This window comes from Polistes fuscatus, unplaced genomic scaffold (genome assembly GCF_010416935.1).
Source record: "Polistes fuscatus isolate 324 unplaced genomic scaffold, CU_Pfus_HIC Scaffold2, whole genome shotgun sequence".
In the NCBI taxonomy this organism is placed as follows: domain Eukaryota; kingdom Metazoa; phylum Arthropoda; class Insecta; order Hymenoptera; family Vespidae; genus Polistes; species Polistes fuscatus.
The window spans coordinates 3836637-3864469 of record NW_025113096.1 but is presented as its reverse complement, the minus strand read 5'-3'; the positions used below and the strand labels follow the sequence as shown (position 1 = coordinate 3864469).

Below are 27833 nucleotides of genomic sequence, written 5' to 3'. Positions count from 1 at the left end.
AAATGATCGCGAGAAAAATTGTGTGCAAACTGTTGGGGAAAAAAAAAAGTGAAAAAAAAAAAGAAAAGAAAATAAATACACAGAAAAACTGGAGGGAAAAAAATTGTTGGTAATATTTATCCCACTTTAACGCGTCCCAATCTCGATCGGAATGAAAAACGATGTAAGTTACAGTAGTTTGCTAATGATATTTTTCTATTTTTTTTTTTCTTTCAGCGTCCATCATTGTCGTCGTCGTCGTTGTCGTTCAAAAGCAACCCTTCCGTTCGTACATGCTTGCTTTCTTTCTTTCTCATTAACATGACAATGTTAATTACATTACTCGCACTCGCATCCCCGTGTTTTTAGTTAGCACTTTTTCATGTGTTAATATTTTATAATTGGTTCTCCTCTCATACATAAACCGAAACGATTTAATACATAAATAGTTAACAACTAACACCATCGTGATATATTTTTTTAACGCTTTTATATACTTTTAAAATAATATCATTTACACTCGAATGTATTTAAACTTTTTTTTTTATATATACATATATGCATAGAAAATAAAAAATCTGTTTATCTATCCACGCAAAAAAAAAAGAAAAATTGTTTTTCGAGACAAATATATAAAATACTATATCTCTTTCGATTAATACTAATCAATAATCTAGAATATTCACTGAATACATATTTAACATATTTCTTATCATATTCAGAGTTATGAAGTACAGTATTTATCAATGTATTTGGATAGTATATCGCATTTAATTATAAAAACCAGTCTATTTTATTCTTAATATCTTTTTTTAGATACTCTCTCTCTCTCTCTCTCTCTCCCTCTCTCTCTCATGTCATTGAACGATATCCGTTCTATCGAACGAGAAATTCTTCAGGCATTAAATCGTATAAACTCGTATGAACGAAACGATTAAGCTCGTCGAACTGTTTAATTATTTCGAAGCGATTCGTTATCGCGATTTATATAAAAGCGAGACCAGAGGAAGTACGTATCGTTTTTCACCGACGTGTGGATAAATCGATCTTCCCAAGCGACGAACAAAAATACATGAAATATGAGTCGACAGAGGTGGAAGATTAGACGACTTCAATCATAGCGTTTGTTGCTAATGAAAAGCCAATCAGTCGTCGTTTCTTTTCCATAGCGTACGACTACGAATCGACAATGATTTATTTGATACACGTGTACTGTAAATTATATTCCTAAAAGGTGTTGGAGGGTAAGGGGAGGAGGGCAAGCAAGGGTGGGTAGGAGGTATACACGAAAAACGTATTTTCTTCTTTCCATTCATTTATTGCCCTTTAAATATTATTTCGTTTAATATATTTTTATTTTGTTCCAATACGTTTTTTGATCCAAATTTTTGGAAACAAGTTTCATTTATTTTTTAGCAAGAAGAAGAAACAATGAATAATTAAACAAGGATAATAGAATACTGCAGTTTGTGATTTATGTGTCTCCACGAAACAATCGGTGGACTGTAGCGAGTAATGTGTCAAATAGATTAGAAGATCTAAGGGGGCCCCTTTACGGTAACACTTCAGGAAACGGCTAGCTCGTAACGTATTTCAACGGGTTATCGTTCATGCTAAAACAACGCTGCGATAGGCTAGATGCCGACAGTTAAAAGCAACGGGATCTCGGTAAATTCGTTATGTCGCAAATGTAAGGGAGGAAGAATAGAAGGAAAATGCCAAAAGGAAATACGATTGATTCTACTTTAATACGAAAAAAAAACTAAAAAAAAAAAAAGAAGAATAAAACTTCCCGAAAGAAAAAGAATATCGCGATAAAAATTCCGACGAATTATTAAACAACGAACAATCTCGAACTAGGAGGAGACGGAGAATTTTTTTCCGAAAGTGACAGAATTATATTCGAGGAACAATTTTGGAAGGGAAAAAGGAAACGACAGAAAAAGAAAAAAAACCTCCTAGAGATCGTGAAAATTTCATTTTCTTCTCGCGTCGACATATTGTAAGAGCTATTAGTTGAAAAAGTCGTATTAAAAATTTCTATCCAGAACCGTTCGAGTTAGGGATTTCAACGACGTAAAGTCGAAATTCGAACAGAAGAGAAGAAGAAGAAGAAGAAGAAGAAGAAAAGATGGAGGGAGGGAGAGTTAAAATCGTTAAGTCGAAAGTTTCGTTAATGACTTTTTCAACGATTCGTTTTAGATAATCCGACCCGCATTTTCGTAGTAGGTTACGTGCAATTAACACGTTCGAAACTAACTAACTACTACTCTGTATACCTTTCAGAAAGTCTTATTTTAAAAATAACATTTAACTGAAACAAAAAAAATCCCTATATCACATTGATAAGCATTAATTTCAATTGTAATATAACCAGTTTCTATTTTTGCATACATCAGAATATCTCATTTCTATTTCTCATAACTGTCGCGTGAAAATCGTTGCCAAACTTCCGGGAATCACGAAGCGTGAATAATTCCGTTTACGCGGGCACGTTCGTTCGTTAGTTCGTTCGTTCGTTCGTTCGTTCGTTCGTACGTACGTTCGTTCGTTCGTTCGTTCGTTCGTTCGTCGGTCCCAACGTAAATTATTGCAAGGAGTACATTAATTTCCTTTGCGAATAATTAACAAGGAGAACCGGACACAACGAAAGCTCGAAAGCGGCCGAGTAAGGTTTCGCAATGGTCAGTAGTAGTCCTTCCGTGTAACTTGTTCCTTTTGGATGTGCTCACCACCATACCTTTTCACCGTTACTTCCCCTCTCTATCTTTAACCCTCCTACTTACTCTCTCTCTCTCTATCTCCCGTTTTCCTGATTCCCCCTTCTCGCCCCGTTTTCTTCTTCCTTACTCGCCCAACCGACCGACCTCCTACGCTCGACATCTAAAATATTAATCACGACTTACACACGCAGTTTCGAGACTAGGAGTATTCTCCGTCTTTGCATTATTAAATGCAGAGAACTCGCGAGCACGAGTTACGTTAGATAGGCTCGCTGTTTCTTAACCCGCAAAACGAATATGGATGTGCGGCTGGTAGGTACCGTTATTATTCCGATATGAAGGGAATCGTAACAATACTTATTTACTTCCTTGCTTCCTTCCTTCCTTCCTTCCTTCCTTCCTTCTTTCATTCCTTCATTCCTTTCTACCTTCGTGTATAACAAAACTCGAAAGTTCGATCTTTCAACGATTTTCTTAGTTTACTTTAATATTCGATTTAATATAGAATAATGAAGAAAAGAAAAGAAATTAATCGAAAAGAAAAAGAAAAAGGGAGAGAAAATAATGCGATGCTAATTAAGAATTTTCGTTAAGATAAAGCTCATTAACAATCTTAATTATTTCTAACGATCTCTGTATAACCGTCCTCTAATTGAAACTTTTAGAAACCCCTTTTTCGTGAAGTACGTTACAATGAATTAGAAAGATGAATATATTGTTCGTGTTCTAGATCGAAATAACCGTAGATTATTTTGTTAATTATTGTTTTTAAACATATATTTATATATATATACGAGTATTTAAAATATAAGTAACGATTAATATGATATTAATAAAAAATTTCCCTGAAGATTTCTTAATTATTTATCCCAGATCAAACTAATTCCAACGATTCTCGGGTTTTAATACAGAGGGTCGGCGGTATGAAAGTTTTAGCGAACGATAGTTAACCTAACCGTACGAGGACGCTTTAGAGCGTGCAACCATATTGGTGGTACAGCAGCTTTCTGTGACTCTCTCTCTCTCTCTCACTTTATCTTTATACATATATATATAGTTACGTATATTCAACGTATTCGTTTAATTACATTCCCAACGTTAAATCCACCTAACCGATGAAACTAAGTTACACCTGAGAAACACCGGTTACGTCTCTCTACGATAGTTAGTATATGTATGTGAACGTATAGATGGAGATGAGTACCCCCATAGGTAAGTAAGTGTATAGGTTATAAGGTATAGGCAGAGAGAAGGTCGTAGGTGGCTCACAATCGATCCAGACGACAGACGACGGCGAACTGCTAATAGGGGAGGAGTTTTAAATGCGCGTAACGTAATAATGCGTGCATTAGGCAAGTACTATGGCGTCGGTGGCGTCTGCGGCGACGACACAACGATAGTAGTAGACCCATTCTCCGTAAGGGGTAGTTTGCCTGACAACTCGATTATACGATACTGTAGGGCTGAGTGGCAAGTGGTGATATATGGTGTGCATATACGCGACGCTCTACCACTTCCGAAGTCACTTAAAATAATGAGAAACCCCTATCGGCTTGCTTCCCTATTTTCCTCTACCTTTTTCTATCTCTCTCTTTCTCTTTCGCTCTCGCTCTCGCTCTCTCCCTCTGTCTCTCTTTCTCATCTTCCTTTCATTTTTTTTTTGGTCTTCCTTTTTCCCTCCCTATCTCTTTTACTTTCTTATGGCAACACTTGCGTTAGGATCTCATCCACAAGGAAGAGAACAACAACAACATCAACAGTATCTACGTTGCCAACAACGTCGAAGTAGACGACGAGCTACCCACCGATCCGCTAAAACTTTCTCCTCTCTCTTTCTCTTCTCTTCTCTTCTCTTCTCTTCTCTTCTCTTCTCTCCTCTTCTCTTCTCGTAGTAATTCTACGAGAGAGCTCGGTGTTCTTTCGCAATTACGGCTACCTCTAGGATGAATTTAATTTCAGAAAACGGTCGTGGTAGATGGGTGTATATAAACGGAGCCACACCACCCTCCCCCCTCTCTCCCCATTCTTTCACCCCTTTCCCCGTTCTTTCATAGCGATGCCTTGAAAACTTTGCTAATTTATCGAGCTGGTCATTTTGCAAGGAAAAATGTTATTTTAACGTAGACAATAGATACACAAGTAATCGTGTAAGTGCTAGGCTAGAGGTATATCGACAGTAAGTTCTCTATTATCGTCTTGACAAATTCACGAAACTACAACAGCTATGGTTCCATTATCAAGATTATTAAACTTGTAGAAAGAAGACAAAGACGACTACGGCGACGACAAGGATGCGAAGTGTTTTCTTAGCTTCGGAAAATATCGAATAATGTGTATCGAGGCGTGGCGTGTTTTGATTCGTCAAAAAGAAGTACCATTCGTTTAATTACAAAGCCAGTAATAACGAGTCTAGAGAAACATCATTTCAAGCGGATCAAGGGCCAACCTTCTCTCTCGTTAGGGTAACCATACCCTTTGGCTATTTATTTTCCCGATGAAAAGCTATATCTGTGTAAAACGAGAGTGATATTTATAGAAGAGAGAGAGAGAGAGAGAGAGAGAAAGAGAGAGTGCAAGGGAGTACAGAAAGGTTACTCAACAGAATCCACCTCTATGATCATTCGACTTTCCATACAAGTTTACATCGGTCTCTCTGTATAAAAGTTAATCAACGATGTAATCTAGGATGATGATAAAAGGAAGAAGTAAAATTGATGCCCCTGCGAAAGGGGAAACTCGATAAAATTCAAAATTCACTTTTTTTCTTTTTATCATTATGACACACATCGAAAATCGATTTTCCATTTCGTCACAATTGAAATACAAATATTTTATTTGATTTTACGTAACCGAGATAGATATTTTATTTTATTTCTTGGAATAATAACGTCTTACATGAGGCAAGATTTAGGTTGAGAAAACGTACGCTTGAAACCCGTACCAAGAGACATTAAGAAAGGGCTCGGGAGTAGAATATGAGGGGCGGGAGGGGAGGAAAGGGTTGGGATTTGTCGTGAAAATTTATAGACGTTGCACAGAGGTACATATGTACTGGCATACTGCACTGGACCATGTTGCGGTGGTGGCCCCGGTGTGCGACATAGGCTGCTGCTGCTGCTCCTCTCGCTTGCTAGAAACGAGCTTGCTGTCTAGCATCGTGTCTCTAACGATACTTACGGTGTTATGTAGGCCTAACTCTCTAGCACCCCCTTCATCCAAACCTCGTGCTCATTTGCATTCCTCAACCCTCTAGGAATATCATCCGGTGTTTTAGAATCGCTATTACGTCCGACGAAATTATCCCGCAGGAACGCTACGTACCTATATCGTGCGTTTGATCTCGTAAACTCCTACGGCGAAGTTTAATAATACATTTTACTAATGTTCGTTTATTAACGTTGAGAAACATCTATCGATTTTTCTAATACCGCTATAATTAAATGTATAATATGAAAATATTATTATTATTATTATTATTGAATATAATATAAATAGGGGTGAGGCTAGCAACCTACCCTCGGTAGAAACAATAGATCGCTCCTAGAAATATAGCAATAAAAAAAGCTATTACAACAGGACGACAAAGTTCTGATAAAAAGAGGAAGAAGAAGAAGAAGAATATATTGATTTCCTATCGTAATAAATAATCGAATATTTTTCACTCGATATGTGAAATATAAACTATAAAATATATTATATTATAAATTATTAACAAACGGAAATGTTAAACGTGGATGACAATGACGACGAAGACAACGGGTTTAAATGAAGCTATAAGAAATATTCCGGAAGAAGATATAATCGAGTTAACCGTCGAGAGAAGATTCATCGATATTTTCCTATTACGTAACGCGATAGTCGCGATAGAAAGCCGGTACGGTGAATTTTAATGAAGCATTTGTCGGCAATGGAGTGATTTAAATGGATCGACTGTCTGTAACGCAATTATTCGAGTGATCGTACAAGGAGATCCCTTCCGATAATTTGACGTTCAAAGTGATTCCCAGACGTACGTGGATTCTCGATCGTACGATTCGACATCTTTAAATTATTCATTTTTTTGTTCTCTTTTCTCTCTATTCTAGAGGAAAGATATAACGATCGTTTGAAGATTTAGATATATATATATTCAATTGATTATTATTATTATTTTTAAAAATCTTCATATTCATCGTATAAAAATACCAAGTAACACATAATATATTCCTTTTTACAATTTATTACTTCATCTTAAATCGTAGATCAGTTACTTTTATTTTTCTTTAATATAAAACTTTCTCACAGATATATATACACACACAAAATACGATATAATCTATAAGGATACCGAAAGCAATTTGAAGATATCATGCGGAATCGATAACAACGATATATAGTATATACGATATATACATTTGCGAGATATGCAAGAGGTCAATATTTTCTATCCAAGAGGGTAGTAAAACGTGATAGGAAGCCGCGTCAGCCGGTGTAATGAGCTGACAATATAATGTCACGGATCCTATACATATATACAATTGGATCGTCCAACCAGGAGACAGGGCTACTTTCAACGAGAAACATCAACGTATTGATGACCGAACCGACGGAGATTAAGAGCCGCCATTTATGTTGCTATGTGAAAATGTTGGTTGGGTAGTACACACGTTGTCGTGTCGTGTCAAGGTAGTAATAGTATTCTCCTCGCCACCTTCTCTTATAGGTAATGTGACACATTGGATACCATTGTTAGAAAGAGAAGGAGGAGGGGGGAAGGAGGAGGGAGGCTTGCTTGCTCGGAAAACCGTAAAAGATATGTCGTTCGAGAAAGGAAAGAGGATACCTTATAGCGGAAATTTCACGGACTAGCTAGCAGGAGTGAGAGCGAGTGAACACAACCGGCCGGTAGGGATCGATGGTAACAAGATATATCGTGCATACACTAACGAGCAATACGAGTAGGCGGAAGAAGACGATAACAGCTACGATAACGGAACAATACGACTGCGTCTAGGACAAGAGGGTGTACTAACACGTTGCCTATCCTTGGATAAGATCCAAAACGACATCGTGAAAAATAATCATCTATAGTTTTTTCTCAATACGATATATGTTACATCGTGAAAGATTGAAATTGGATAACGGGAAGATTTTCACGGTTGATGGATATATGTCCGAAATATTAATGTACAAGAACAAAATCCGAATATTCGGTCTTTCACGATACGTGTTAACAAGCGACCAAGTGAATCTTGACATTGTCCAATTTCGATCTTTCACGATAACATATAATATATGAATGATGATATGAAAATTTCATAATATGAAATTTGTTGTCGGTTTATCTTCGACGTGTTCATTCGTATGTAAGTGTTTATGTAATCGTGTTTATTCGTAAACGTAAGAAAATAACATTCATGATTTTTAAAAATAGAAAAAAAGTATAAACGAAAGAGAGAGAGAGAGAGAGAGAGATAAGAAAAGGTGTAAACACATTTCTTATTCCGTCGAGAGACGTACATAGATCTTCTTGCTTTCCGGATTCATCTATCGTCTTCTGATTCGGCAATTTTCACGCTGATTATCTCGCTTGGGAACGGTGCGAAATCGATGCGGAGAGATAATTAACAAGTCGATTTTAAGGCGGTGGCAACGTCTGCATTGCGGCAATCGCGACTCCGTGCGCTAGTAACTAACTCTTTCTATCTTTTCTTCACTTCTTTTGAGATACAAGGAAATAAGAGAGAGAAAAAAAGTTTTATTCTGACTGGGTCGAGTGAACTTTGTTTTAACGTAAAAACTACGATATAGTAGGAAACTCGACTGTATAAATAATAATATGAAAAAATAAAAAAAGCTCTAACCGCATACTCTTCAAGGATTACGTTAAAGTTAACATTCATTTAATTAATTTCACGCAATTAAATAAATTAAATATGTATAAAGAAGAGAACAAATATAATATTATATATTAAAGTAAACCAAAAGTTTTTCCTGGGTTTTTAAATGAATATTTCACTTGCGTGTAAAGTCGTTTTATTGACTTCAAAAAAGTTGGACTATCCGAAACAACGTAATAAACGCATAAACTTTTGATTCGTCTAATATATATATATATAATACAAAGGGGTTGAAATTTTCAATGACATTTGAGATATCGATTTGCGGTTAGACCAAGGAATCGATCGACCTCCAAGTAAAATGGAAAGAAGAAAATAGGGGGAAGAAGACGCGTCGTGTCTATGTCGTCGTCTCTTTCGATAAACTTCTCTGTGCGGTTACGTGATGCTATATCGTCGTCCAATGCGAAGATAGACGAAAGAGAAGAGAAGAAAAGAGAAGAGAAGAGAAGAGAAGAGAAGTGAAGAGAAGGAAAGAAGAAGAGTAAGAGAAAGAGGAGACGGAAATGGGAGAATAGGGATGAAAATGGGAAGGTTGATACGAAGAAGGATAGAGAGAAAGAGAGAAAGAGAGAAAGAAAGAGAAATGAAGAGGATGAGAGGGTTTGACAGGGAGAAGGGGCTGGATTTGGAACGGGGGGTGGGGGTAGCGGTAATCGGCGGCCACTGAATTGGAACAAATGCAGACAGACGTGAGGTGAGCTGTTGCAGTTCGCTTGATACCGCAACCAAGAAATATAGTATAAACGGAGGACTGCTATTAATTGAGTTCCTCCCTTTTCGTTCATGCACCGCGTCCCCCGTGTTGTCCCTTTTTCAAGATGAATCGATGAAATGGCCTTCACGAAGCGAAGAAATGGAAAGAGAGAGATAAAGGGAAGGAAAAACAAAAAGTAAAAAAGAAAGTATTCGAAAGAGAGAGAGAGAGAGAGAGAGAGAGAGAGAGAGGAAGAGAGACAACATTTTGCAACATACACGGTTACAATCTATTACGTTTTTCATTAAATTCTTCGTAGATCATCCCCGTTCCGTATCTGCAGATTTGTAATATAAACGACGAGAGTGCTTGTGGTTCCAATATTTCGTATTAATTTTTTATTTAGCGAAATATTCAACTCATCGGGATATTCGAGGAATAATAATGGAAAAAGGGACAAACAATGACTACTTTTTCAGCTACCTTCCATTTCTTCCTTCCTTTTTTTCTTTCTTTTCGATTTGATCGTAATATCGATTGTTATCTCGAGAGGATGATCAAGATAAAAAAAGATGGTACAACAATGTCAAGGAAAGATTCAGATAGTCATCTTGATTTCGTCTGGAAAGTTAATATCAAATATATATACATGTATCTATATAGTAAGTAAGTAAAACTAATTTCGTAAATCCTTTAATCTACACGTTTGCTTGGAAGCTGGGGAAGAGATTAAGGGTAGCGAAGTGAATGGGCAACCTTCCGAGTGTTTGATGGAATATGATGAACGAGGCACGCAAAACTCGCTTATTGCTGTACGAGATCAATGCGAAGGAGGCGAAAGCAAGGCTCTGATGTATACCATTAAAAGCTTTCGAAAGTTGAGTGACAGAGCGAAACTTAACGAGCGAAGCTCGCTTATAATCGTTGTTTCGCGTATTTAATTTCAAGTAGATATCCATAATACACAATTTCTTCTTTCACGTATCGATCAAGATGTATAAACTACTTTGGTAATATCGAAGTTTCAACTGTTTTTCAATGAAAACTTCTATCTTTAAAAATACATTTAAACTATGATCGGTGTGTATATATGTATATTGAAAAATATATATTCAAATGAGAAGTCATCGATATTTTCAAATATTTAACCGTTTCACTGTCAATCACGCTACAAGTTTATATCGATTGCAATTGGTCACGAAATAAGTTTATAACCGTTTGAGTTAGGAATTATTAAAAAAAATGAATGAACATTTTATATTGTATTATAATATATTTAAAAAAAGAAACAAACACGTACTATATTCGTAACTTAATATTATTAGATTCAATGTAATTCCATGTTTTTTTTTTTTTAAATAAAATATTAACGCCATAGAGTGTCGAAACGATTGAAATTTGTCTGCTAGTGAATGGGTTAATTTATTTTGTTTTTTTTTGTTTCTTAAATGAGTTTTGTTAATTGCAATCAGACTCACCACCATAATGTTGTGCGAGTATAGAGGCGAAAACTTGTCCAGGACTTCGAGCTCCTCTATTGGTGGATGAAGTCGTCGATGGGCCAACGACGCGATGAGCTTTTTCTTCTTCGTCGCTGCTTGATTGAGCACTATGACCATAACCGCGCCGTTCTCGCCATTCGAGGGACCGTTGACGGCGCAAACCACGGCCCCCGTTCGAATGACCGCGGCCCAACGTGCCTTCGCCCTCCATCACTGCAGCATCTGAACACAAATATTCAAACATAAATCGTTAATAATATCGTTAACGATATGTGGACAAGAATTTCAAATATTTATTAATAATCTAATCACCATATATCCATTTTCATATTTATGACATTGAGAAAGTATAACACGGATTTTTAAGACTTGCTGTCAAACATAGTGGTCAATCAATGTCGTTCAATTGTCACCGTAATTGTCAATTGTAAATAATTATCGGAATATTCTCAGATATATGAATTTGTCCTACGTTGAGTAAGTGAAGGATAATTTTTGACAATTGTTAGAGTATTTGTTTATTGTCCAGATATCATCAATTTTGATTCTCTCAATGTTCCATAGAAAAATTATCGGAACCATGATTTGCTTCATATCGAATAGTATCACACTTCCTATGGGTATTTTAGCTACGTTAAAATTAAAATTTCTATTTTTTATCTTCAATAAAAAGGTAACCCAATAACTGATGCGATTTAATAAATTAACTGGAACACAATCGTTATCGTTATAATTATTATCAAATTAAATGAGAACAGTTAACAAATGTTTCTTAACAAAAATTTCTTATCATCCAACGTCTTTTACTTTTATCAATTTAATAAGATATTTGCAATGTCCATGGGTGTTAGGTAATCGAATGGTGGATGCTCATCAAAATTCCCATAGAATCGTCCGTCGGTAGCAAGTCCCTTGATTGTAAAGCTCGTTGATTGATGCTCTAAGGGATCGTTCCTACTAGTTTGAGATCACTCACTGTTCCTTGGACTATGAAATTTCAGTTTGGAATTGCCACCACGAAGAAGGGGAGGGTCTGTCTTCCTATCTAACCTCGTGTCCTAACCTTTTTCAATCTTTCGATCTTTCTCTTTCCTTAGTTTAACCAAATTTAACTCGTCCGAAGCTAGAGAGAGAAAAATATTATTTTGTCATTCTCTTACGGAAAAAAAAGTCCTCGAAATCACGAGATATCTTTATTACATACTAAAATTCTGCACTAAGAAAGATATGAAATACCTTTCTCCTATTTCACCGACTTTCTCTTTGTCTTTCCTTCTTTCTATCTTTCCATCTATATTTTTCTCTTTCTATTTCTCATCGATACTCTCTACGCAGAAAATAAAATTATTTTCGAACGAGCGCTTCGTTTCTTTCCTTTCAACGAACGAACGAATGAACAAACGAACGAACGAACGAACGTAAGAAAGAAAGAAAGAACGAACGAACGAACGAACGACGCGAGAAGGAAAAGCAAGAGATCCGATAAGTAATAAGAACATTCCATTCCTTTTTGCAGTGATCCTTCCTCGAATTACATTCGAGTGCGTTCCACCCTAAGGAACGTAAGAAAAGAGTCGGGAGAATAAAGCGCAAGCCCTTGTAAAAAATAACTCAACAAAACAAACGACTATTTAATTAAAGAAAACAAACACCGTCGTCCGTCGTTGTTGATAGTAAGAATGACGAGGGAAAGAGAGATAGAAACATTTTTCTCTTTCTCTTTCTCCCCCTATTCACCCGACCACCCTTTCTCTTTCTTTCCTTCTCTTTCTTCCTCACAGACGGAAATTGATCGGGGAATTTTCTCGGCAAATACAACGTGAAAATTTAATGAAACGAAAGCAAGGTACCAACAGCAAAGTACCACTACGCGTGGATACAGCAACAATAGAAAATACAACAAGCGTTCGACGAGTTCTACGTCTTCGCAACATCCAATTGCTTACCTTACCTTTGTATTTTTCCACTTTATATTACCGGCGAAAGAGTATTTTTTTTCTTTACTTTTTAGAACCTCGTTATATTGGCATATTTCTATTGCTATATATATAGAGAGAGAGAGAGAAAAAATGTGTATATAAAATGTATTTATAACTAAAAATGGTTCATTAAAAAATACAAATGTATTTATATATGTATATATATAAAAATGATAAATAACAATTAACTTTTGAATGATAATAATTTATGAAACATCGTGATAATGATAAAGTAAGGTCTAATTAATAAAAGAATAACTTGATACTTGAAATAATGAATTAAGTTATAACACGGTGATATTAAGACTATAATAAACGTTAATAAAGGATGAATAGAATGAAGGAAAGACCGAGGGATAAATAAGGTTTCTCTCCTGAAAATGAACCCTTTTGCATACGTAGACACCTCTTGTAGCCACTTTTCTCAAAGCTCAATAGTGACTAATAGGTCACATCGAGTCTCTTCTCGTTGCTCGTGCAAGGGTGCTTTAACGGTGTTATGTTTTGCCGTCCCTTCGTATTCTCTTCTCTTTCTCTCCTCTTTACGTACTAATTACCAACACCTATTTCGGTCTTCGTGTAAATGCCTCGAGAATTTCCCGAGTATTTTATCCGAAAAGTCTTATAAATTAATCAGAACGTTTTGTAAAATAATATAGAGATTACAGAATAAATATTAAAATGAAATCTTAAAAGAGAGAGAGAGAAAGAGAGTAAGTGTATTAAATATGTCTGATTATTTGTTTAATTATTATACGAATACTTAACTGCTGTCTTCTTTTTTTTTTGATTAATCAACGGAATGTATCTATGGTTATAATAAAGAAGTACCTTTACAACATGTCATAATCGTAGATTTTATACAAAACAGGGACGTCGATGTTGGGATATTCTATGAGTCATAACTTTGAAAGAATTTTTTTCGTTTCAAAGTTGATATAACGCGCCGCGGTGGTCGTACCTCGTAGTTTCGTTGGATATAAAAATACTCCGGAAAAGAAAAAGAAATAAAAAGAAAAAAAAAAAAGAGGAGACGAACAGACGAACAGAAATAAAACGTGCCAAGGGCAAAGTATTTTTTTCACGTGGTAGATTACATATGTATAGGTTATACGCACATACATATGTGCAACCTGGGGATATGTGTTTCTCTCTGGTGGTACAAGATCATCGCTCAACATCAAATTTTCATTATTCAACTTATGCTGGCACCACCACGATGCTCTTTAATCCTGCGCTTTAACCTAAGGGTAAGCAAATAAAGATCGTCGACGTAAATTACAAGCAAACGAGGGAAGAGAGTAACTACCGAGAAGAGTAGATTCTGTGGTTTTACGTTCGATAGGGAGCAAAAGGGAAAGAAGAAGAAGAAGAAGAAGAAGAGGAGAGTAAAATATAGAAAGTTATTATCTCGTCGTCGTCGATGGAAAAAACACATGTGTAAATAAGAAATTGTATCTATCTTTCTCTCTCTCTTTTTCGAAATAACCTTAACCGAAACGTGAAATTTTTTCCGATAGTGTCTCCTCTTAACGACGATTTCTAGCTTTTCTCAAGCTAGGGAACAAATAAATGCATTGCGTGTAACCTCTCGAGTCACTTTATTTCCCGCAATCGTTCATGAAAGTCAATACATACGAGCAATCGAGGTCGCATCGACAACGAAGACAAGTACTTTCTATCAAAACGGAAACTGTATATATATAAGATTAATATATATATATATATATATATACACCAAGAGTGTTACCTGAGTTTCGCGAAATTGAGGTAGAAAAAGATTTAATGCGATTCCATGAACGGCGTGCTCGTCGTGGAATAAGTTTGCACGATCGGTAAGCGCTTTTACGAAAATACCAAGAGAAGAAGTTTTCTAAGAAGGACGGGATAGAAAAGGGAATGTTAAACGGTCGACGAATTCCATCGCGTTCGCGTTTCCACCACGTCGTTTTCGTTTCCCCCATCTACCCGCGACTCGAAGTGGCTTGGACACATAAATCAGGCGTGAGAGAACGCGTCCTTCTCGTATTCTTACGAAAGGAGGTTAAAAATCTCAAGGCGTACGTATATATATACATACATACATACATACATACATACATACATACATACATGAATGCATACTTACATACATACATATATATACATATACTTTAAGCAGGAAAAGTCGTTGGTACCCTTAACACTCCTCACACGAGTGCTCCCCGTGAAAAGAGCAAGAAAAGGAAAAGAGAAGGTTACCGATCCGACTTTCGGTCGTTAGAGAAGCCATACTATAAAAGGGCTTTAAGAGTTTCCCCGTGTTCTCGCTAGATTCGAGGAAGGGATTTGCATAGCCTCGTGGTGTCCTCGTTGCTAAGAAATTTCACGAGAATTGTGGGCTGCCTTTTTAAACGGCATTTAATGAAGAAGAAGAATAAGAAGAAGAAGAAGAGGAAGAAGCTAACACTTATTACGACATTGTTCGAGTCATCCTCCCTTTTTCATAGTTTTCTTCTTCGTCTCGTTCGTAGGTAACGTAAGAAGGGCATCTGAATGCATGAAACATAGAGAAAGTGAGGACTCTAGCCTGCGTATCCAGATATCCAACGAGAAAGACTTTTGCATATTCATCGAGTACCTTATTATCTCTTTCTCTTTCGCTTCAACACCCTTCTTCAACCTATTCTTCCCTTTTTCATCGTCTTTGGTAGTCTTCTTCTTCTTCTTCTTTCCTCATCAAACGAATGGGCAAGAAAATGCGTTTCAGGAGTTAGGTGGTAGACCAGCCAACCAACTAACCAACCAAACCTTTCTTCCTTCCTTCCTTCCCATTGTGTTCTCTATCTCGTACCACCCCTCGATTCTAGTGGTATCACGTGACCCTGAGATAATTATACGGCTTTAATCTCGATAACGTTTTCGAAAATGCGGGCCTCCTTTTGCGCCATTTTGCCCCCTTTACGAGAAAGCCTTGATGTTTCCCGAGGGTTGCTTCGTCTAATTATTTACTTCTTCTTCTTCTTCTTCTTCTTCTTATCGAGAGAAAGAAAGTGATTATTTTTAAACTATATATATGTATTTATGTATTATACATATATTTCAAGAACTCTTGTTATCTTCATCGATTGTTCTTTGTTATTAGTATTAACACTAGATTTACGGACTGAGCCAATTTGACTCATTAACAATTTTATTACAATATATATAAAAAACTTAAGTATTACTTTTTAAAAATATCTGTTAGTTTTTAGTTGCGTAATGAAATATACGTAAATATTAATTCATCTCCTCTACTCAACCCTCCATTCAAACAATGTTTCTAAGTCATTAAAAAATAATGAACGAAACACCCGTAAATCTAGTGTTAATGAAATCTCACGTAAGTATAATCATTTTCAATCACCTGTAATATTCTTACAACGTTAATATTCCTTTCTTCGAAACTTTATCGAAAGAGAAAGAAGATAAAAGACAAAAATGAATATAACAATATCTTCTTATTCAATTATTCTTAATACTCATATCAACACTTTTAACATCTTCTGTCTGTCCACAGACGCATAAAGAACAAAAACGTTTCACAATTATGAGCTTGAAAATAAAATTCCAATTCTATCGCATTTAGTAGTAGGAAGGAATCAGAATGAAGAGAAGAAGAATAAAAAAGAATAAATAAAAAAGAAAAAAAAAAGGAACGAGTGAGGGAACGATAATAATAATAATAATAATAATAATAATAATAATAATAATAATAATAATAATAATAGTAATAATTCTTTCAGAATCTAGACATCTCTTTGCTCTCGGTTTACGCTTTTACGTAATATCATCTCAACAAAAAATTATTTCCATTGCGATGCAATTTAAATGGCTATGTAGTGGAAAAGCAAGGGAAAAGGAAAGAGAAAGAGAGAAAGAGAAAGAGAGTGAGATAGATATAGAAAGAGGTGGTTAGGGAAAAGGATATTGGAAGGGAGAGAATGCACGAAGTTATACGATAAATTAGGAGTGTGTACAATGTATTAATAATACGGTAAACCGCTACCGATCGTACTTCCAATCACGTTTGCAAATTAATTCGAGTACATTACTAGTAGTACCAAGGGGTGAACACGTTAATCATGTTACATGGTATCAGTAACAACGAAATAAACAAACTATTTAAGAGAATAACTGACTACCACTCTTTATTTTTCTTTAGACGAACTTGAAAGAAAATCTCTGTACGATGAACTATGAAATTAACTAACGAATTTTAGGAAGATACAAAATCAAGAGAACAGCAGCAATCTTTCTCTCTCCCTCTTTTTCTCTTTTTTCTTTTTCTCGTTAGAAACGTAGAGTATCCTGCACCCGTTGAAGAAAATTAAAAGAGAGGAAGAGTAGATTAAAAAAAAAGAAAAAGAATAGAGAGCAAAGAAGAAATAGAAGAAAAAAAATCAAGATGGGAAGGTGGGATGTAGTCAGTTTAGAGGGGCAAAAGGGAGGGGGAGGGGGTGGAGAGGTGCAGGCACCGGCATTTTGTGGTGCAGAATGTCAATTAAACGACGTGGCCGATTAACCATAACCAAAACCTCGACAAAGGCCGTCCGTAGAGCCTGCACGGTTTCGCACTCTGCCGGGTTCATCGCGCGATAATTTATATGGTAATTCCAGGGACGTAATAAGTCCCCCTCAACAAACTCTGGCTGCCACTATACACGCGTTCCAGCACACACCATAGAGATGGTTTACGAAAGAGAAAGAGAGATAGATAGGTAGGTAGGTAGATAGATAGATAGATAGATAGATAGATATATAGATAGATATATGAAGAGCATAAGAGAGAGAGAGAGAGAGAGAGAGAAGCGTCCTGGCGTTGACCCCGGCTTCCATCGACGAAGTGGACGGCCTCCTGCCATGTACACATCATTACTAAAAGCGGTCATCGATTCATCGAAGTTTGACCAACCATAGCCACCACCCTCGTTCATCCCGTACGTATCTCTCGGTGCACCTACGTTACGTTACGTCCGGTCGGTTTTCACTCTCTCTCTCTCTCTCTTTCTATCACTTGCTCTTTATATCTCGCTCTGTTTTTATACCTTTCCCTCAGTCTCTGTCTCTGTTTCTCTCTCTCTCTCTCTGTCTCTCTCTCTCTCTTTCGATCTATCTGTCTATCTATCTATCACCTCCGTATATGGTCTCCTCCTATGTTCCGTAGGTAGTTACGTGCGAACGCACAACGAAACGAGCGTAACTCGCACGAACGCGCATATGAGCGAGCGAGCGAGCCATTGTCAAATTTTCCCACCAGCGATTGTCCGCCCGGAATTTAATTAACTTCCATCTCGTTAACTTTTGTCACCGCGTATCCCGTTCTCTCAGGCCCCCCATAGTATACACGTGCTCTCTTTCTCTTTCTCTTTCTCTCTTGTTCTTGCATTTATACCTGTATCTATACTTTTCTCTAACTTTTTTTTATCATCTTTTTAGCTTCGTTACAACATAACTCTCGATTTATCGTAATGTTCGTCTTCGAATTAACATATTGTATTTATAGGAGTGTAATAATGAAATCATTAAATTGATTTCTTGTTCTTTAAAGTATATAATGTTAAATATTTGGATGGAAAGTATATGGATTATATATTTCTCGAGGGATGAGTAAAGAAGGGATGATATTTTAATATAGACGTGTGCGATTGACGTACGATATCACTGTCGAAAAAAGAAAAAAGAAAGGAATGGTGGAACAAAGAGAAAGGGAAATGAAAATTGAAAAAGAAGAAAAAGAATGAGAGAGAGAGAGAGAGAGAGAGAGAGAGAGAGAGAAGAGAAAATGGAAAGAGGTAGAAACGATTATCGCTTAATTTACTACAAAGGGTAATATCGGTAGACGTAACTGTTCAAAGAGGCCATGCCCTATTGAAAATAAACTCTCCGATTGTCGGACCTTCCTCATCCCTTCGAGGTAGGAAAAAAAAAGAAAAGAAAAAAGAAGGTTTAGCCGGAAGGTAAACGAACGTCGGACGATGGTTGCCTTTTGTCGCGAACAGCTACTACGCTAGCTTGTCACACGTTCGATCTCATCTCGTTCTTGCGGTTTTTCACATTTCTCTAAAAGCCATATGTTATTATAGATTTTTACGACTTTACCAAGCGAATTTTCGTAATTATTCCCGTCTTCTCAAATTTTGATCATCCACCTAGAGAGCCTAGAATTCATTTCATCATATTAATTTATTATCTATATATGTATATAAATAATATACGTATTTGCGTACAATTATTATCGAATCATTTAAGATAAATTACGTAAGATGGAAGATAAATGGTAATTCAATATTCTCGTTTTTAATTGATAGAAAAAGTTTAATTAAATGAACGTTTAACTCGACGCTCGATCTCTCCAATCCAATAGCGACACTTTCAAGTCTATTAACCAGGATCATTTGACAATTAGAATCAAGACTAAAGAGAAAGAAAGAGAGAGAGAGAGAGAGTAAGATAGTGAAATGAAGAGATTCAGATCGTATCACGATCGGTATCTGTAACGATTGGAGATTGCCGTGAACGCGGATGCTTGAAGGATTCTCTTTCTGTAATCTACGAGGCAGTTTCATCTTCATTTGCCAAATGGACGGTAAATCCGCTCAACGTCGGCATCGTCACCGACTGTAGAAAGACGGTTTAACGCCACTAACGCTAGCGTTGGTTTACTATATCTATCTCTATCTCTTTCACACTTACATATATATATATATATATACACGTAAACCTCCGATGAGTTACCCTCTATCGTCGTACCCACTCGTCGTACAGACATTACGACGAAACTTAACTGCGATGTAAACCCACTTTGGTTCCTCCACGAATTCCCATTCTCTGTGCTTCTAACTAACGCTAAGTCACACGAGTCATTTAACGATTCTCTTGGTTGGATTACGCACCGGTACGATCAACCTGGCCGATCTGTTTCCCGCGGTCTCGCGGATATAACCTCCGATACAAGAATTTAGTATCGTTACGTTACGGAAAAATCTTCATTATTTTTAATTATATTTTAATCTGTTGACTGAGTACTTGTTATTAGTTATACTTACATATTGAATTACATAATTAAACTGTTTAAATTACCACAGATTGTAACAACAATAAAAGTTATTAATTACGTAAGGTTACAAGCGTATTCTTGTCTTGTTTTTAACGTGTTTAGAGATATTTATACTTGCCTCGTCAATCAATTTTATTGCTTAAAACGTTGCCTTCGTTAAAGATAGAAAATAAAGTTAATTTAATTCTATAATGAAAAATATATATAAAATATATTTTTCTTTCGTTTGGGGTGAGTAGGGGGAGGAAAATTGTCATAAACTTCGTAAGAACCGGATATAAATTCTATCTCTATATATATATTAAATAATAGATATTTATGGAAATTGAAATCCCAGACTCTTCTCCCCTCCCCCTCCCCGACCCGCCCATCATGGTATAATGGAAACAATTAAATTTCGGACGAGCGAACGCGTAAGAGCATTTATTATTTAATTAAATCTCGATTTAATCCTAAAAAGGTGTGTAATAATTGTCAGATGGAAACAACGATGTTAAGTTGTTGGGTGGGTAGGGGAAGGGTAGGGGTAGGGGGAATTCTACCGATAGATCTGATAATTCCACCTCTATGAGTTATAATTAATTTTTCCGATCGTAATCGAAAGTTCCGGCAATGTGTATCGTTCTCGATATGAAGTGGCGAGTCCGATAATAAGCAACATTAATTTACCTTAATTCGTTATTGCTTATTAATCCGTCGAGGATGAATTATGAACCCCCCCTTACGCTCCCACCCTCCTCTCCACGCCACCCGTAAAAAACGGGTTACGCGTTAGTGAAAAAGAATAGGAAAAGGATAATAAAATGTAATAAAATTCGTGTGTAGAATTGACAAAATGATTCGAGTTTTAAAAGCAACATTGTTCGAATCTTTAGAACGATATCTTCGAAGCGTAAAACCGATTTCAGAAATTGGATTGTTCTACGTTGCTACTCCCAGGAGCGTCGTGCGTAGAAACGGGAAATGATTCACTTCGGCTGGACGTCCACGGACGTTGGCTTTGGAAAAGACGTTTCTTTCTGGATTCTCGAAATAAAAAAAAAAGAAGAAGTTTCTGGAGAACGGGGAAGAAGACTTACAAAAACGATATACGTGCTTAGAATTTAAAATTTGATTCCAAGTAAAATACGTTATCTAATCTTATCGACAAATTTGTTAGACACGAGAAAAGTTTATTTATCTCTACGATATATATATATACATATATTAAGTGTGTATGTATTGTCACATATTTTTAATACAGATATACGAGTTTGATTCGTTTATAATACAAATAATATAGAAACAATTTGAAAAAGAGATTAAATACGTGAAATTTAAATTTACTTTAAAATATTTAAAACTTTATCGAACGATTTTCTATAGAAAGTTGTATCGAAGAAAGGATAGTACATATATACGTGTTTAAAAGCAAAGTACTTTAACTTAAGTGAAACTTTGATCTTATCTAAGTTGAAAGTAGAAACGAATGTTTACCGTTACTTACAGCTCATTCTATAAAACAACTTAGTCTTGACCGTTTCTTTTCATACATGTTTATTTACCGTTGGTGTATATTTATTTACCTATATCTCTCTCTCGAATTCCAAATAAAATCTAAAACGAATCTAACGAAAAGTGAAAATATTTATTAACAACTTTTCAACAGTTTTTTTTCCTAGCATAACAGAAAAATACGCGTTATTAATTTTTTTTTTGCTAAGTAGTTATTAACGTTAAAAATTATAAGAAAAAGCAATATATATACATTGAATAGAGAAAGAAAACAGGTGTCGTCGTTGGCAATAAGCTCGCGATACTTATAAACGAAGAAACGTAAAAGCATGAGAGTAAGAGAGAAAGTGAGAGAGAGAGAGAGAAAGCTTCGAAGAAACGTTGTTTGTACTCTCGTCACTAGGAAAGCCTCTTATATACCTTCGAAGTAAATTGTAAGTTTCTTATAAGCGAGCGGTCAACGCGCCAGCCAACACTCGCATTTTCGTTTGGAATCCCACAAAAACACGGTTTTATGCGTAAGAAGATTAAAGTCGTTATTCCGTCTCGGTGTCACCGGACAAAAGTGAAAATTCCTAAGGAAAGTCGCGACCCGTAGAAATACCACCACCACCACTATTATCACCCCTATTTCTCATCTCCCCCTCCAACCCCCTTTCCCATCGCTTTACCCAACCAGTATTCTCTACTCTTCTCGTTTAAATGTTTCGTTCTTAAAACCGCAACGAGACTCGAGCAAAGTGACGGAAAACCGTTCTTGTCTTTCTTTCTCTCTCTCTTTCTCTCTCTTTTTCTTTATTTATTATCCTCTTTTTCTCTCAGACTACAAAAGAATCAAGCTTGGAAGATTTTTAAGTAAAGCTCGCAAGGACTCGTCCTTGCATTTCAAGGATCGCGAGAGACTTCATCTTTTCCGACAATTCTTTAATACAGAAGTGAGAGGACAAAAAATGGCCGCAAAGTGTTCGTAAAAGGAAAGAAAGAGCTACGGGGATAGGAGGGGGTAAGGGCTAAGGGATAGGGAAGGAAGGGGGGGAGGGAGTTGGGCGTGCAGAAAGAAGATAAAGAGCCATTAGGAGATTTTTCTAACGCTCGAAAGTAAGGAAAAAGTTGAGAGAGAGAGAGAGAGAGAGATTGTGATGAGCGTTAAACGTTACGACGACATACATAATGGGTACTTACAGTGACGCGTCAGACTGGTGGTCAGAATTTGCTTGTTAGCGTCCACGTATTCGACGGAACTGAAAGTAGAAAAGAAATCGACGATTTAAAAATGTTTTATCTCGTTTGTTATATATTCAAATATTTAATATATATTATTGATTTTTCCCTACAATTAAATATAATTAATTTGTACGATAGAATGTGTATTGGTTAATCAGAATAATGCTGAAAATCATTTATAAATACGTATATGGATAATAATTTGTTCGATTTGATCGCATCTCATGTTATTTGGAAACTATTTAAAGAGAATTATTGTATCTTTTTGAAAAAGATTGAATTTATCGGTTATTTCACGTCATACGTTATTTCAAATTAAATTAATTCGATATTGTTAAAAATGAATCGTTAAATAATGCTTATTAAATCAACATTATACGAAAATCATTTATCGTTCAAATGTAATCCCTTAACCCTTTCGTTACGACAGTCAACTCTGCCCAAGGAATGCCGAAAATTGTGCAAATTGGCAGGCCGGAAATCTTTGGTGTTCGTACTGAAGTTTTTTAAACGCCACCTTGCCGATATATTTTTACGCCTAGAATATATATATACTGTGTCTTCAAAAAAAAATATATACTTTCAATAGGATTAATTGAATAAGCTCCGATAGAACACGAAAGATACTCTCTAAAGATAAAGTTAAGAATTTTTTCATGCCAAATTATACCACTCGTATAAACAATTCGTCGACATTGATGCCAACTATAGTCGGCGCTCGTAACGGAACGGGTTAAATATCTCGAAAACAAGAGATATGTGATACGACTTAAACAAGTTTCATAAATTATGGATACATAATATAATAATGATAAAACTTAGAGGAACGGACGTAAATGTGTTTGCATTATGTAGAAGAGAGTTGAGGAGAGAGCTCATAGAAATTCAAGAGAAAGACAGAAACAGAAAGAGCGAGAGAGAGAGAGAGAGAGAGAAAGAAAGAGAGAGAGAGAGGGAAATAGAGAAATAGAGATAGAGACGATGGACGATCGGCGAAATAATTCGGTCGTGGCGGCGATGTAGTAACGTCCGATGCCGGAAACGCTTCGTGCCTCGAGACCAGCATCCTCTCGCTGCGGTTTCCGCAACCTCCGTAGGGTCATTAGCCAACCATTCATTATGCAACTGCGAGGCAGTATTGCGTCAATATGGGGGCGGTAGATTGTTGGCCCAATCGATAACAATGCGCCGTGTTTGCCGCTCGGATAATCAACAGACGCAGCTTCTGCTGCCTCTATCTCCTCCCCCTCTCCCTCTCTTTCTCTCTCTCTCTCTCTCTCTCTTGCTCGTTCTCTGTTACCTCCGAAGACCAAGCAAGTGGGAATTACAGTCTGCCTCGCACGAAACGATATTGCGTCCCGGAAGTGTTGCCGTTAGGTACCCCTTCCCCTACAGCATACACACACACACACACACACACATACTTGAGTCCTCGTTCCTTTACCGACGAGACTTTCTCTATACAGCAACAGCCAGCAAGCTTCCTCCTATCGCGTTGCTTCCCGCTCGTTTGAACGGCCGTATCCAGCCGGAAAAGAACGCTTCGGATGGTACTTTCGTTAACCGATTCGCGGCACAGATCCCGGAAATCCAAGCGTATTTCCGCAAATTCGAGCTCTCGCGTAAATAGCTGTGAGAAAGGTGGCTTTAGTATCTCGTATTTCACATTCTCTCTCTCTCTCTATCTCTATCTCTATCTCTCTTTCTCTCTATTTCAATTAGTGATTGGTTGTTGGTAATTCGTCTAGGTGAAACATACATCCGTGTAAGACAAAAAATAAATAGGTTAACTTCGATCGAAATGAAAAAAAGGTATTTTTAAAGAAAGATAATATAATATAATAGATTCGTAAATGTACCAATGTATGTGAGAATTAATCGTAAATTCGAAGGGCGTTAAAAATAGAACCAATCGTCACAGCGAGTTCGCGTTACTAAATGATTATAAAGATTTTTGCATAACCGAGTAATATATCGTGTCAAATCCCAAATGATATTAGAAGGCAATGGAACGGTAGTAGCAAGAGACTCTCTTACTCGACCCTTCATGAAACGCGCGCGTTGTCCCCTTTGATCTAAGTTTCTGGGAATGCAAGAGTGGATGGAAGGGACACCAAGGTACACCAACGTGTGCGTAGCCAGCGCCCAGGAAGTTGCGACTAATTTCCTTAGTTGGATTAGATTGTGAATTTTGCACTGCAATGTTTGAGCCGTCGTTTGTCGGCTGCTGCTGCTGCTACTGCTGTTGCTGCTATTGCTGTGAACAACTCGTAAGGACCTTTACTCCCTCCCTTCCTTCCTTCCTTCCTTCCTTCCTTTCTCACCCTTTCCCTCTCTCTCTCTCTCTCTCTCTCTCTCTTCATTTCTGCTAACACGCCAACGACAACGTTATAATTACCGTCCGTTCCATCTCCGCAAAGTAAAGAGAGAGAGAGAGAGAGAGAGAAGGGGAGAGTTTGATGATGTCGTTCTCTCATACTAGAAATCTACGCTTTGATCCACACCAAGGCGTCCCGTATGATATCGACATGTCCTTCGCGAAATCGTACAGCGACCGCCGAAGATGATAATACCGACTAGTGTGTTCCTGATTTCACAAGGTAACGGCCTTTGATCTATACGACGAGCGATTACAGAGATTGCTACAGAGAGAATATCTAACTAGTCGAATGAACTATAACGTTTATTCTATAACTTTCTTCCCCTTCCTCCTTCCTCCCCATTGGAAAATCCATATTGAAATTTCGTTTAACGCTAAATAGAAAATGTTTTTGTTTTTTTTTTCTTATTACTTCGGATGTTCCATACAAATTTGTTGTATATTTTAAATTCGTCTCTTATTACTCCATATTTATATAATATAGATAAATTCCATTCATTATGATTGATGACTTATGCGAAGAATCTTAAATTAGACTTGAATAATAATTTAGATAATCTATCTCGAGGACAAACTAATTATCAAAGTGAGTTATATCTAATTAAGATGGAAAGGAAGGGGGACCGGAGGGGGGAGGTGAAACAAAAAAGAAAGAAAGAAAGAAAAAAGAGAAAGAGAGAGAGAGAGAGAGAGAGAAAGAAAAAAGAGAAAGAGAGGGAAACGTTCCATCGTCGTGTCCATCCTTACCATCTGCCGAAACTATCCATCATCAGGAGAACGGTAGTCGTAAAAACGGTAGAAAAACCCGTTTTTCTCGAACGATAACGCCATTTTTCACAAACGAGCGATCTTAATTTCGTCGCTTGCGAATCCGTCGTCCGATCGATCTCAATAAAATCTGCTTTCGGCCGATCTAAATTCCATCATCGTCGAACCCTTCGTAAAGGTTCCGTGATTCGTGCGTCGATCGCGATATCAAGGGTACACATCGATGTAGGTACATGCACGTATATATATTCGTATATGTATATGTGGTAGTGAGCTTGACGAGCGAGGCGTGTACGCACGAGAATCGAATATAATCCTATCGAAACGGTGCTCGATATGCACGCACGCGCGAACATTCATATACCAATATATGTATATACAATCTCGTACATGTATATACATAGAAATATATATATATATATATTCATATGTAATAACATACAGGGTGACCAATGAAAAATATTACAAACAATATATCTATCTAAACAATTATTGTTAGAAATAGAATTTTATTTCGAAACGAATTATCTCGTTTTAAAGCCAAAAACTAAGAAGAAGCCAACAATATTTGATTATAAAAGTGAATAGATAATATTCTACGAAAATAACGAACAATATGATATACAGTTGATCTTGCGATAACACTGTTATATTTAATTTCTTTATTATAAAAATAATAATATGATTAATTTTAAATCAAAGTAAATGATACGATCGAAAGAAAATTATATAAAACATTTATTAAGACTACTAGCAGCGCAACCACCCTGTATATGTATAGAATAGAACGGGCAGCGAGTGGTTGCCTAACGGTATCGTGAATCCTATACAGGAGGCTTCAGGCACGAATGGAGGATCAATGTTTTATCGATATTGCAACAGACGCAGAACGGCGATACGTCTCGAGTCGATGGCGCATATATAGCGCGTGCTTTCTGCCGTTTGCAAACGGATTTGCGGATTAACGATCGTTTATTATCGTTCTATCGTCCCTGCCCTTTCTCTTTCTCAGAATAACGATGAAGATCTAACATTTTACTATCATTCTCCTATTTCTCTCTCTCTCTCTCTCTCTCTCTCTCTCTTTTTCTCTCTCACTCTTTCTTTCTCATTCGAATTCTTTGTAAGAATATTTTTTTGGACGCGGGAAAAAAACAACGAAGTAAAAAAATTTTCAAAAAAGTACGAAATACCCGTTAACGACGAGAAAGAAAGAAAGAAAGTCCAAAAGTAAGAGAGTGTTACGTTCTATTAAGGAACGAATATAAAAAAGAAACAGAAAATATATATATACATAAAAAGAGTAGGTGGCGATGATAAAGGTTTTCTTCACCCCCAACTCCCCCCTTTCCCCCAACGTCGTGGCTTACGCTATTCGTAACACTATGCATGAACGCGTTGTTAGAATCCGCGACGTTGAGAAGAGAGAAAGAGGAAAAGACTAAAGGAGAAGTAAGAGGAGGTGGAGGAGGAGAAGGAGGTGGTGGGAAAGGTTGGAGGTGGGGATGAGGGGTTGGACTGGAGGATGAGGGAGAAAGCATAGAGGTTACCGCCGTCAGGAAACTTTTGTTTAAAATTGGAATTCCTTTGCGGCTCGTTGGGACTAGGAATGCAGATGGGCTTGTGTTAGTGGTGGTGGTGATGGTGGTGGTGGTGGTGGTGGTGGTGACGACGAAAATCCTGAGTGGGTGAAACAAGAGAGAGAGAGAGAGAAAGAGAGAGTGTGCAACGGAAGGTTGCTGGTACTGTTGCTACTGTTTGCTTGAAAGATGCGAGCTTAAAGTGAAAGAGAAAGAAATAGGGGGTACAGGGGGTAGCGGGGGGGGGGCGGGGGCTGGGGAGAGTAAAAGAGAAAGAAAAAGAAAGAACGGCGGCCCGGAAAAAGGCAGAGCACGATATTGTTTCATCATAAGGGAAGCTCCTTACCGACGAGGGAAAACTTTTAAGAAAAGCCATACCAGGAAATGTAAGCGCTCTTCGTAATGGCCGACCGACGAGCGTGGTCTCGATCGATATGTGTAGATACATCTTTTCCTTTTTATCTCACTTTAGTTTTCTAACTTTTCTATGCGTTCTTGGTCTCTCCTTAGTGCGAAATATCTATATAACGTTGCTGTGGGAAAAGAAAAA

The 27833-nt window shown here is 37.0% G+C and overlaps 1 protein-coding gene across 7 annotated transcripts in view; it reads right to left on the bottom strand.

The window, feature by feature from the left end:
* LOC122516645 (teneurin-a) overlaps positions 1–27833 on the bottom strand; it is a 545517-nt gene that overhangs the window by 358407 nt on the left and 159277 nt on the right. For all 7 annotated transcript variants that reach the window (XM_043634626.1, XM_043634627.1, XM_043634621.1 and 4 more), the window contains 2 exons: positions 22514–22572; positions 10757–11002 (listed from right to left, as the gene is read on the bottom strand). In XM_043634626.1, the coding sequence (XP_043490561.1) occupies positions 10757–10991 (235 nt within the window). In that variant the 5' untranslated portion in view covers positions 10992–11002; positions 22514–22572. The remainder of the gene's footprint in view (positions 1–10756; positions 11003–22513; positions 22573–27833) is intronic.